The sequence below is a fragment of the Pristis pectinata genome, chromosome 6 (assembly GCF_009764475.1).
Source record: "Pristis pectinata isolate sPriPec2 chromosome 6, sPriPec2.1.pri, whole genome shotgun sequence".
In the NCBI taxonomy this organism is placed as follows: domain Eukaryota; kingdom Metazoa; phylum Chordata; class Chondrichthyes; order Rhinopristiformes; family Pristidae; genus Pristis; species Pristis pectinata.
In genome coordinates, this window is record NC_067410.1 from 1,650,937 (window position 1) to 1,663,779 (window position 12,843).

General features: G+C 50.1%; 2 protein-coding genes across 16 annotated transcripts in view; one reads left to right on the forward strand and one right to left on the reverse strand.

Annotated features, from left to right (window-relative positions):
• Window positions 1-12,843, forward strand: part of cfap100 (cilia and flagella associated protein 100) — a 118,496-nt gene that overhangs the window by 103,150 nt on the left and 2,503 nt on the right. The window lies entirely within an intron of this gene.
• The window catches only part of uroc1 (urocanate hydratase 1), a 135,332-nt gene that overhangs the window by 25,212 nt on the left and 97,277 nt on the right, over window positions 1-12,843 (reverse strand). The window contains exons 6-10 of one of the 15 annotated variants that reach the window (XM_052017447.1): window positions 11,668-11,729; window positions 8,374-8,440; window positions 6,430-6,573; window positions 3,688-3,776; window positions 2,074-2,136 (exon numbers count right to left, since the gene is read on the reverse strand). The exons of 10 other annotated variants lie outside the window; for them this stretch is intronic. In XM_052017447.1, the coding sequence (XP_051873407.1) occupies window positions 2,074-2,136; window positions 3,688-3,776; window positions 6,430-6,573; window positions 8,374-8,440; window positions 11,668-11,729 (425 nt within the window). The remainder of the gene's footprint in view (window positions 1-2,073; window positions 2,137-3,687; window positions 3,777-6,429; window positions 6,574-8,373; window positions 8,441-11,667; window positions 11,730-12,843) is intronic. 4 more of the 15 variants (XM_052017461.1, XM_052017459.1, XM_052017457.1 and 1 more) reach the window with 4 other exon arrangements.

Genomic DNA, 12,843 nt, shown 5'->3' on the forward strand with positions numbered 1-12,843 from the left:
CCTCTTTGCATCTTTCACCTTAAACCTGTGCCCTCTAGTTCTACCCTGGGAAAAAGACCCTGACCACCCACCCTATCTATGTCCCTCATGATGTTATAAACCTCTATCATGTCACCCCTCAGCCTCCTTCGCTCCAGGGAAAACAGTCCCAGCCCGTCCAGCCTCTCCCTATAACTCGAGCCCTCCAGTCTCAGCAACAACCTTGTGAACCTTCTCTGCCCCCTCTCCAGCTTCATCACATCCTTCCTGTGGTGTGGGGACCAGAACCCCAAGTGCGGTCTTCCTGACATCTTGTACAACATGACGTCTCCTGTACCAGACAACTCCTGTACGGCTGCTGAAAGCAAGCATACCATACGCCTCCCTCACCACTGTCTGCCTGTGTTGTCATTTGAGGGAACTATGTACCTGCACCCCAAAGTCGTGCTGTTCAGTAACCACCACCAAGGCCTTGTCATTCACTATGTGAGAGGGGAAAGACTTAATAAGAACCTGAAGGGCAACTCTTTCACCCAGAGGGTGGTCCATATGTGGAACGAACTGCCAGAGGAAGCGGGTGAGGCAGGTACATTAACAACATTTAAAAGGAACTTGGACAGGTCCATGGACAGGAAAGGGTAAGAGGGATCTGGGCCAAATGTGGGCAAATGGGACAAGCAAAGATGGGCATCTGGGTCGGCATGGACCAGTTGGGCCAAAGGGCCTGTTTCCATGCTGTGTGACTCCATGGCTCTAGGAGACTGTTTCCAGGACAGGAGGATGTGAGCCCAGAGGACCCAGAAGGGAGAGGAGAGGAATTTCTTCCCACAGCGAGTTGCTGTGTTCTGGGATGTACTGTCTGCAGGGGCAGTGGGACCTGATTCAGTGGGAACTTCCCAAAGGGAATTGGGGAAACAATGGGAGGGGAAAGAGATTAACTGGATCACACTCTCACTGATCTAGCACAGGGGAAATGTGCGGAGAGGTTTGATAGCTGTGAGATGGAGAACGGAAGTGGTCAGCACAACGTCAGGAGATGGTCCAGCAGGAGTGGGAGATCCTGGACAGCTGACGCAGCAACACTGACAAGGAGCGACCTTTCGCCTCCGGAAAACATGCCATTCCCCAATCCAATAGTGGCCAATGAGCTGGGATTGGACCTGAGTCCACGGCAGTTAAAAAGTGGTTTCCACCATACAGGCAGGGAACAAAAATCACGGAGATAAGTTACATCATTCAGAAAGAATTCTTAGTGATATCAGTGGAGGACGTGAATAAAAGGTTAGTGACCGAATGAAGCCGGAGGTTGTGCAGCAAAACCTCCAGGAACTCAGAAAGGAGTTGGCGATTGTTCCTGTGCTTCAGAACCTGCCTGTGGGTATGCAGGCTCAGTCGGTGGGCTTGTTCATAGAGTCATAAAGTCAGCGCAGAAACAGGCCCTTTGGCCCAACTTGTCCATGCTGACCCAGCTACCTAACTGAACCAGTCCCATTTGCCCACGTTTGGTCCATATCCCTCTAAACCTTTCCTATCCATGCACCTGTCCAAATGTCCTTTAAATGGGCTGACTGATGGGGGAGTTGTGCAGGGAGTGTCCTGAAGCAGGAAGGAAGGATTTTACTTCCAGTCAAGGGTTTTAACAGTAATGTGGTTAACTTTGTGCTGTAGATCTAGGGACACGAGTTCAAATCCCACTGTAGCAACTGGGGAGTTTAACTTTGTGTTGATAAATAAATTGGAAATCAAAAGTTTGTTGTTATCATGGAGACAGTGCAATCTCCAGATCACTGTAAAAACCAACCGGGTTTACTGATGTCTGCCAGGGGAGGGAATCTGCCATCCTTAACCCAGTCTGGCGTCTACGTGACTCCAGACCCACCAATGTGGTTGACCCTTAACTACCCCCGGAATGGTTCAGTGAGATTCTCAGCTGAAGAGGCAATGAGGGGTTGGCAGTGAATTCTAGTCTTGTCAACAACACCCACGGCCACTGAATAAATTTAAAGAAAAATGAACAGGGATGTGGAAAAGAAAGTAGTTAAAAAGCAAAGACAGTAAATCCCCAGAATAACCAACCAGATGTTCATCACCTACCAAAGATCCACCACATTACCATGGTAACCGAGGCTGAGGGCCTTTTTCATCCGTCGAGCCTCCCTGAAATTTAGTAAAAGAACAAACGTTAGTTTGCCACAATTCAAGGCGTTCCATTTTTTACCAGGCTGCTGACATTAACAAACTCAGACACATTGGGCTTCATTTCGACGCACACCCATGTTTGGACAGCAGGTGACTGAGGATTAAAACAATTGAATCAAGATCAACAATCCTTCCCCCCTCCATTCAAATGTAAAGAAATCGCTGACCATTAATGATTCTTCTACAGTATCTCTCCATGGCTTTGGCTCTCTCTGTCTGAAACCCTCCAGAGTTTCTGCACCTCCTCCAAGGCATCAGAGACCCAAACTCCTCGCTCTTTCTGAGACAGAGGCAGGGCTTTGTGGGTCTGCATCTTTATGACTTCTTTTTAATTTCAAGAATAAACTTTATTTGCAAAAATATATAAAATCTGTATAAAAGTACTAAACAGTTAAGGCTTTCTTCTCATTCATAGTGTTGTCAGGTTACTGTGCAAAGTACCAATGCCATTCATGCAGCCTCTTTGAACAATTCACCTCCAGTATGGAAGTGGTTCCAGGACCAGCCAGAACCGTCAAACCACAGGAGAGTCTGTACACTAGCAGTGGGCAGGGAGCTGGCCTTTTGCAGGACCACCTCCCTCCTCATACTCTTGCAGTGAGGATGTTTTTATCCACCACACCTACTTCAGATATTCCAGTGATGGCCACACTCCACGAGATTTGTTCTCTAAAGTTATAGACGTTGCAGTTTCTCATCTCTGATTGGCCAGCTGCCCAGAGTGAAAAACGAAGGGGGGGGGGGGAGAGAGAGAGAAACAGACAGAGAGAGACAGAGACAGAGAGACAAATAAAGAGAGAATAAAAAGAAAATGAGAGGAAGAAAGACAGATACTAGAGATCGCAGATGTTGGAACCTGGAGCAAAACAAAACCAACTGCTGGAGGAATTCAGCCGGTCACAGAGTCACACAGCACAGAAACAGGCCCTTCGGCCCAACTGGTCCATGCTGACGAAGATTCCCATCCAGGCCGGTCCCATTTATCCATCCTTGGCTCATATCCCTCTACACCTTTCCTACCCACATACCTGTCCAAGTGTCTTTGAAATGTTGTTGATGTACCTGCCTCAACCACTTCCACTGGCAGCTCGTTCCATATACGGACCATCCTTTGTGGGTGGTAAAAACAATCTGCTGGAGGAACTCAGCGGGTCAGGCGGCATCTGTGGAGGCACAGGGATGGTCGATGTTTTGGGTCAGGACCCTGCATCAGGACAGATCCCTCTGCCTCCACAGATGCTGCCTGACCCCCTGAGTTCCTCCAGCAGCTTGTTTTTTGCTCAAAGACAGAAGGGCAGCCCTGGTGGATTAATCTCCATCTCATCTTTCACAGGACATCCCAGGCTCTTCAACCAGAAAACCATCCCTGGGACCTTGTTGCCCATCAGATATTGTACTGACCCATGCAGGCAGCCTGTTTTTAGTTCTCTAGGAGGAGGTGGGTCAGTAGGGCTGAGGGACCATGGGCAGGGGGAGAAGGAGTGAGCAATAGCTGAAGGAGGTTCACACCTGATCTGGGCTACACACTGATCCAGGCTGTTGGTGACCTGCATTAACCAGCCCTGCTGCTGACGTTTCCTCAGAGCTGCCTCATCCACCTGAAACAGAAACGTTGACTGGTTACTGCTTTCAGCCAGTTGGATTGGCCCCCCCGTAACTCCCTGATGGTGATTTGCCATAAGCCACCAATCAAGTGCCCTTACATGGTTAATGATATTTCTCAGGGTATTCACATTTGTCAATGACACTGACATCAAGTTGCGATGGGCATAATTGGACTCTACAACTGAATATAGATAGGTTGAGTGAGTGGTGAAACCGTGTTGAGTGGAGTTTAATGTGGGAAGGTGTGAGGTCAGTGGCTCTACTTTGTTAGGAGTTTGAGGAGATTCGGTACATCACCAAAGACCCTTGCAAATTTCTACAGATGTACAGTGGAGAGTATTCTGACTGGTTGCATCACCGCCTGGTATGGAGGCTCCAATGCACAGGATCGCAAGAGGCTGCAGAGGGTTGTAGACTCAGCCAGCTCCATCACGGGCACAACCCTCCCCGCCATCGAGGACATCCTCAAGAGGCGGTGCCTCAAGAAGGCGGCATCCATCACTGAGGACCCTCACCACCCGGGACATGCCTCTTCTCGTTACTACCGGTGGGGAGGTGGTACAGGAGCCTGAAGACCCACACTCAATGATTCAAGAACAACTTCTTCCCCTCTGCCGTCAGATTTCTGAATGTTTCATGAACCCATGAACACCACCTCGTTATTCCTTATTTTTGCACTATTTATTTATTCTGTAATTTATAGTAATTTTATGTCTTGCACTGTTCTGCTGCTGCAAAACAACACATTTCACGTCAAAAAAGTCAGTGATAATAAACCTGATTCTGAAAGAGGAATCTGAAGGAAGATTATTACCCAAATGGAGAGAGACGGCAGATGAGTAAGGTCAGAATCAGCATCAGAATCAGGTTTATTATCACTGACTTATATGACGTGAAAAGTGTTGTTTTGTGGCAGCAGCACAGTGCAGGATATAAAATTAGCTTAAGTTACAAAAATAAATAAATAGAGCAAAATAAAGGAATAACGAGGGAGTGTTCATGGGTTCATGAACCGTTCAGAGATCTGATGGCGGAGGGGAAGAAGCTGTTCCTGAATCGTTGAGTGTGGGTCTTACGATGGTGGTGCAGAGGGATCGAGGTGTTCTAGTGCATGGATCACAAAACGTCAGCGGGCAGGTGCAGCAGTGGTTAGAAAGGCAAATGGCCAGTTGGCCTTTATTTTCGAGAGGTCTGCAGTTTAGAAATAGCAAGCAGTTGTCACAGTTGTACAGAGTGTTGGTGAGGCCACACCCGGACACTGTGCACAGGTCTGGGTGCCTGATTTAAGCAAGGACACACTGGTATTGGAGGCAGTGCAGTGGGTTAATTCACTGGATGAGAGGATTGTCCTACCAGGAGCGGCTAAAGAAATCAGATCTGTGTTGAGAGTTTACAAGAATGAGGTGATCATGTTGGAACTTGTTAGATCGTGAGGGGCGTGACAGGGTGGATATGGAGATGTTTCCACTTGTGGGAGAGTCTCGAATGAGGGGCACAAATACAAGATTATGGGCTGGTCATTTAAACCTGAGGTGAGTGGGATCTTCACACAGAGAGTGGTGAGTGTCTGGAATCCTCTACACTGGAGAGTTGTGGACGGTCCCCCCATCTCCCAACCCTGTCCCCCACCTCCCTCCCATCTCCCCTAATCTGCCATTCCCTTAGCTCCTATCCTCCATCTCTCATCTCCCCCCAACCATCTCCCCCAATCCCCCATCTCCTCACATCTCTCATCTCTCCCTGTCCCCATCTCTCCTGACCCCCATCTCCCTCCAATCACCCATCTCCCCAATCACCCGTCTCCCCCAAACACCCGTCTCCCCCAAACACCCATCTCCCCCAACCAACCATCCCCCCAATCACCCGTCTCCCCCAATCACCCATCTCCCCCAATCACCCATCTCCCCCCAATCACCCGTCTCCCCCCAAACACCCATCTCCCCCAACCAACCATCCCCCCAATCACCCGTCTCCCCCAATCACCCGTCTCCCCCAATCACCCATCTCCCCCCAATCACCCGTCTCCCCCCAATCATCTCTCCCCTAATCACCCCTCCCCAATCACCCATCTTCCCCCAATCACCCATCTCCCCCAATCACCCATCTCCCCCAATCACCCGTCTCCCCCAATCACCCGTCTCCCCCAATCACCCATCTCCCCAATCACCCATCTTCCTCCAATCACCCGTCTCCCCCAATCACCCGTCTCCCCCAATCACCCGTCTCCCCCAACCAACCATCCCCCCAATCACCCATCTCCCCAATCACCCATCTTCCCCCAATCACCCGTCTCCCCCAATCACCCATCTCCCCCAAACACCCATCTCCCCCAACCAACCATCCCCCCCAACCAACCATCCCCCCAATCACCCATCTCCCCAATCATCCATCTCCCCCAATCACCCGTCTCCCCCAATCACCCGTCTCCCCAATCACCCGTCTCCCCCAACCAACCATCCCCCCAATCACCCGTCTCCCCCAATCACCCGTCTCCCCCAATCATCCATCTCCCCCAATCACCCATCTCCCCCCAATCACCCATCTCTCTCAATCCCCATCTCCCTCAATCCCCATCTCCACCTCCCCAGCCAGACCCTTTCCCTGACCTGTTTCTGACCGATACGGTGGTGCGATGCACGGACTCACCTCGGCGACCACGCCGACACAGCCGAGGATGACCGCTGCCTTGGCCTGCGCTCCGCTCATCCCGCCCAGGCCTGAGGTCACCAAGACCTTCCCGCTGAGGTTGTCCAAGCCCAGGTACCGACGGCCGGCGTTCAACACCGTCAGCTGAAACAGGAACGTGTCCCGGGCCGTTAACATCAGCCACCTGACCCCGGACGCTGACCACACAATGAACTCGTCCCTCTGTGCTCTGGGGAACAGCTGGAACAGCTGGAGACCAGGAGGGGCCGGCCTCTAACCTGTTCTCAGACTACGGGGGTGTGGAGTGGACACTGCAGGGTGGTCTCCTGATGGGAGGGTCCGGAATTATTTAGATAAGGGGCCATCCATTTAGAACATAGAACATAGAACGCTACAGAACAGTACAGGCCCTTCGGCCCACAATGTTGTGCCGACATTTTATCCTGCACTAAGATCTATCTAACCCTTCCCTCCCACATAGCCCCCTATTTTTCTATCATTCATTAAGGTGGATATGAGGAATTCCTTCTGAGGACTGTGACTCACTGGGATTCTTAACATCAGAGAGTTGTGCAGCTGGAGTCACGGGATCTCTGCAGGGTTGAGGCAGACAGATGTTGGTTGTTCTGGGGGATCACAAGGGAAGTGAAGCTGAGGCCAAGATCAGGTCCTCATGATCTTACTGCATGACAGGACAGATCAAACAGCGCCTGGGCCGATTTGTAAAGAAATATATGATGCAAGTGAACTGTGGATGTCTTCTTGGGACCTGGTGCTGGTGGGGAGGGGGCTCCGGGGTTATGTCCCAGTGACGGTGAAGGAACGGTGATGTGTTTCCAAGTCAGGATGGGGTGTGACTGGGAGGGGAAGCTGCAGGTGGTGATGTCCCCCTGCCCCCACTGCCTTTATCCTTCACGGCGGGAGGGGCGGTGGGTTTGGGAGGTGCTGTCGGAGCAGCCTGGGTGAGTAACTACGGTGCATTTTGTCAGCCATGGTGCGCCGGTGGTGGAGGGAGGGGGCGTTTGGGGGAGGTAGATGGGGTGCCAATCGAACGGCTGCTTTGTCCTGGATGGTGTCGAGCTTCTCGAGAGTGGTTGGAGCTGCCCTTGTGCCAGACAAGAGGACAGTGTTCCACCACACTTGGGCTGTCAGGAGGTGGGTCACTCACTGCAGCTGAACCAGCCTTGGACCTGCTCTCGTAGCTACGGTATTTATGTGGCTGGTCCATTGATCAGTGGTGACCCCCAGTGGTGAGGGTCTCAGTGATGGTAATGCCACTGAATGTTAAGGTAGGTGGTTAGACTCTGGAGATGGTCACTGTCTGGCACTTTAGTTGTGTAAAGTCACTTGCCACTTCTCAGCCTGTGTCTGCATGGCGTCCAGGTCAGGTGTGGGCTGCTTCACCGCTGAGGGCTGTGAATGGGAACCAACACGGTTCGATCATCACTGAACATCTGAAGTACTTTTCTAGATCTAAACCACTCCCAAAGGCCTTTCCAGACAATCAAGTACATTCCTGTGAGGGAAACATGTAGGATTGGAAGGTCAGCTGGGAAGCAGAGGAGAGGTCAGGAACCGGAGAAAACTGGATGGACATCTGAAACGTTGGAGGGCGAGAGCGATAACCTCAGAGACAACATCTCACACTCACCGGGGAAGTGAGCTCAGCCCAGACCACTCACGCAATGGTTAGAATTAGAATTCTGTTAACTCTTTTTTAACCAACTCAACAACCCAACCCTGAGCCTTCAAAGCGCGAGGGGTTAAAGATGAACCATCTGGGAACCGACACATCACTGTTCTGATGAATGCATGCAGCAACAGACAAGGTCATGGTCACTGCGGAAGGTTGTGACCAAGGCCCGGTACAACGCCCGCCCTTCCTATTCCAGCCTGTGAGGTAACGGCTGTGTTCTATTGATTAGGGAAGGGAAGCATCTTTACCATCGTGCCATGGACAATCCCCTGGGGACCAATGTAGCAGTAACTTCCAGCAGTCATTTGGCCGTACCTGGGGCAAACCAAGCAAAACCTCCAGTTAGTTTGATTGTCTCATCTCCCAGAGCTTCCCACAGGACTCAGACTGAGGACTGGGTCACTGGTGTAAATAGACGTGGACAAATGGACTAACTGACCTCTTCCTGTGCCATAGGTTGTTGCCATCCAAAAGTGAAAGTGTTGGCCAATAATGTACTGGACATGGAGTTATACAGCACAGAAACAGGCCCTTTGGCCCAACTCGTCCATACCAACCAAGTTGACTAATTGAGACAGTCCCATTTGCCTGCATTTGGCCCAAATCCCTCTAAACCTGTCCGTCTACTGTCCAAATGTCTCTTAAATGTTGTTGCTGTACCTGCCTCACCCACTTCCTCCGGCAGCTCGTTCCACACACCCACCACCCTCTGCATGAGGAAGTTGCCCCTCAGGTCCCTTTTAAATCTCTCCCCTCTCACCTTTAACCTGCGCCTTCTAGTTTTTGATTCCCTTCCCCTGTGAAAAGACTGTGACCGTCCACCCTATCTACGTTCCTCATGATTTTATACACCTCTATAAAGTCACCCCTCAGCCTCCTTCGCTCCAAGGAATAAAGTCCCAGCCTGCCCAGCCTCTCCCTATAACTCAGGCCCTCAAGTCCTGGCAACATCCTCATAAATTTTTTTTTGTGCTTTTTCTGGCTTAATGACGTCTTTCCTATAATAGGGTAACCAAAACTGTACACCAAGTGCATTCTCACCAGCATCCAGTACAACTGAAACATAACACCCAAACTCAACACAACACACACAAAGCGCTGGAGGAACTCGGTAGGTCGGGCAGCATCTGTGGAGGGAAATGGACAGTCAACATTTTGGGTCAAGAGTCTTCACCTGGACTGGTGAAGCATCTGGTGCCAGACTGGTAGATTTCCTTCCAAAAATGACACCAGTGAACCAGGAAAGTTTTTACAACCAAACTCGCTGTGATTAGAATTTTTTAAAATTCCAGATTATTATTGAAGTTAAATCCCTGAGCAGCTGTGGTGAGATTTGAACTTGGTTTCTACTTCGTTAGGAGTTTGAGGAGATTGGTATGTCATCAAATATTCTTACAAATTTCTACAGATGTTGCGGCGGAGAGCATTCTGACTGGTTGCATCACCGCCTGGTATGGAGGCTCCAACGCACAGGATCGCAAGAGGCTTGCAGAGGGTTGTAGACTCAGCCAGCTCCATCACGGGCACAAACCCTCCCCACCATCGAGGACACCTTCAAGAGGCGGTGCCTCAAGAAGGCGGCATCCATCACTGAGGACCCTCACCACCCGGGACATGCCCTCTTCTCGTTACTACCATTGGGGAGGAGGTACAGGAGCCTGAAGACTCACACTCAGCGATTCAGGAACAGCTTCTTCCCCTCCACCATCAGATTTCTGAATGGTCCATGAACCCTTGAACACTACCTCGTTATTCCTCTTTTGCACTATTTATTTATTTTTGTAACTTACAGTCATTTTATGTCTTGCACTGTACGGCTGCCACAAAACAACACATTTCATGATATACATCAGGGATAATAAACCTGATTCTGATGCTGAATTCTGACCTAGTGTCTCCGGATCAGTGCTCCAGACTCTGGAGACTGAGCTGGTAACTGAACCACCAGATTACCTATGAACTGTTACAATTTAAAAGGGGGCAGGATATTGGATCAGAATTGCCTCAAAACAAGCAGCCACACGTATCAAAGGACAACACAATGCACCTCTTTAACCCAGGTTAGTGAATTAGAATCTTGAACCTTCAGTTTGAGGAGCTGACAGCGTTTCAGTAAACACTGAGGTCACTACAGTCTGACTCAGGCACAGAGCAGGAGGATGTGTCTACACAGTAAGCTCCCCAGTCATGCCAACATTTCATTCCAGACAAGAATGCTTGATGGTTATAGGAGTGATTGGAAGAGTCACTGTACAAGACAGCTCCCAAATTTTGGAGACACCAGAAACTGCAGATACTGGCATCTGCAGCATCACACAATCTGCTGGAGGAACTCAACGGGTCAAGCAGCATCTGTGGGGGAAAGGAATTGACTATTGGAATAAGAATTGAAAGGAATTGACATTTCAGGTTGAAATCCTGCATCAGGATCTAACAAGGCATCCTATCCGGATGTATCACGGCTTGGTATGGCAACTGCTCTGCCCGGGACCGCAAGAAACTGCAGAGAGTTGTGGACACAGCTCAGCACATCACGGAAACCAGCCTCCCCTCCATGGACTCTGTCTACATCTCTCGCTACCTCAGTAAAGCAGCCAACATAATCATAGACCCCTCCCACCCCAGACATTCTCTCTTCTCCCCCCTCCCATCGGGCAGAAGATACAAAAGCCTGAAAGCACGTACCACCGAGCTCAAGGACAGCTTCTATCCCACTGTTATAAGACTATTGAACAGTTCCCTAGTACGATAAAATGGACTCTTGACCCTACAATCTACCTCGTTATGGCCCTTGCACCTTATTGTCTGCCTGCACTGCACTTTCTCTGTAACTGTAACACTTTATTCTGCATTGTTATTGTTTTCCCTTGAACTACCTCAATGCACTGATGTGGTGAAGTGATCTGTATGGATGGCAGCAAAACAGTTTTTCACTGGACTTCGGTACATGTGACAATGATAAACCAATAAACTAATAAATAACAATTGAGTTTAAGTGCATTACTGTAAAATTAAAACCCAATCCCACTGCAACTGCATCCAATCCCAACTTGACCCAATCGGTCTGGGATTCTGCATTTGAGTCCCCTGGGTCTTGAACCCACAAACTGCTGATCCACAAACACAAAGGCACAGTGACCCACTGAACCACAACTGACACATCACTCACTCCTAGTTTAATGAGCAGTACTCATAGTTTAGGGCAGGCACGGTAGTGTAGCGGTTAGCGTAACACTATTACAGCGCCAGCGACCTGGGTTCAATTCTGGCCGCTGTCTGTAAGGAGTTTGTATGTTCTCCCTGTGTCTGCGTGGGTTTCCTCCGGGTGCTCCGGTTTCCTCCCACATTCCAAAGACGTACGGGTTAGGAAGTTGTGGGCGTGCTATGTTGGTGCCGGAAGCGTGGTGACACTTGCGGGCTGCCCCCAGAACACTCTATGCAAAAGATGCACTTCACTGTGTGTTTCGACGTACATGTGACTAATGAAGAAATCTTGTCTTATTTTATCTTTTATCTTATCTTATCGACAGGAAATCTCTTACATGGTCACTCCCATGGCAAACATTTTCTCATACTCTTCCCTCGAGGAGTAATTGGGGATGATCTGAAACACAGCAGAGTGGTAAAGAGAATGCATCAGGTCAGAACAAGGAGCAGGAGATCCCACCGACACAAAACCCACGGACAGAAAACTGCAGCATTGTGGGGAGCTGGAACCACGGGAAGGATTGGAGGTTGCACTGTGGGAATGTCAGCTACAACCCTGAACTCTTGTGTGGACATGAACCCAATGCTTTCCAAAGAATTAATGCAGGGAACGTCAGATTCCCAAAACACATCCCATGTTATAATGTCAGGAAAAGGGAGAAGGAATGAGAAGTACAAGGAAAAGATGGAGATAATCAAAAAAAAGAGAAAGAGAGAAGAAAGTGAGGAAAAGAGAGAGAAGGGCAGCTATCATACGTTGATATGGGCGTCACTGACAAGCCCAGCATTTACTGCCCCCTACCTCCCCTGGAGACAGTGGGGGGTGAGCCACCTTCTGGAATCGCTGAAGTCCTTCTGGGGGAGGTGGTCCCACAGTGCTGGTGGGGAGGAGTTCCAGGATTCAGACCCAATGACGGTGAAGGAACAGCAATGGAAATATATCGGGATGGGGTTGTGACTGGGAGGCGAAGCTGCAGGTGGTGGTGTCTCCTGCACCCGCCGCCCTCGTCCTTCTGGGTGGGAGAGGTGGTGGGTTTGAGGGGTGTTGTCGGGGAAGCCTGGGTGAGTAACCGCGGTGTGTTGTGTAGACTGCAGCCCCTGTGCACCGATGGTGGAGGGAGGGAGGGGGTCTGAGATTGTAAAGAGGTAGCGTCCATTTAAATTCATCAGTGAAGCAAAGAGGAAGGTGATCCCAGTGTGGGCAACCTCCACTGCCAGGTAAAGGCACCACTGGCATGTTGGTCATGGAAATCAAATAAACTGCAGATGCTGGTAAACTGAAGCAAAAAGAGAAAGTGCTGAAAACACTCAGCGGGTCAGGCAGCATCTGTGGAGGAAGAAATGTTTCCAGCTGAGGACCCCTTCATCAGAAATGGGGCAGACAGAACGTTGGTTTTAGGTTGCAGAGAAGGTGAGAGATGGAACAGAGGAAGTACCTGTGATAGGGTGAGACCGGGGGTGGCACTGAGGGATGGGTTGTCAGCAGGTCAGGGTGTGCTCGTGGAGAGGGG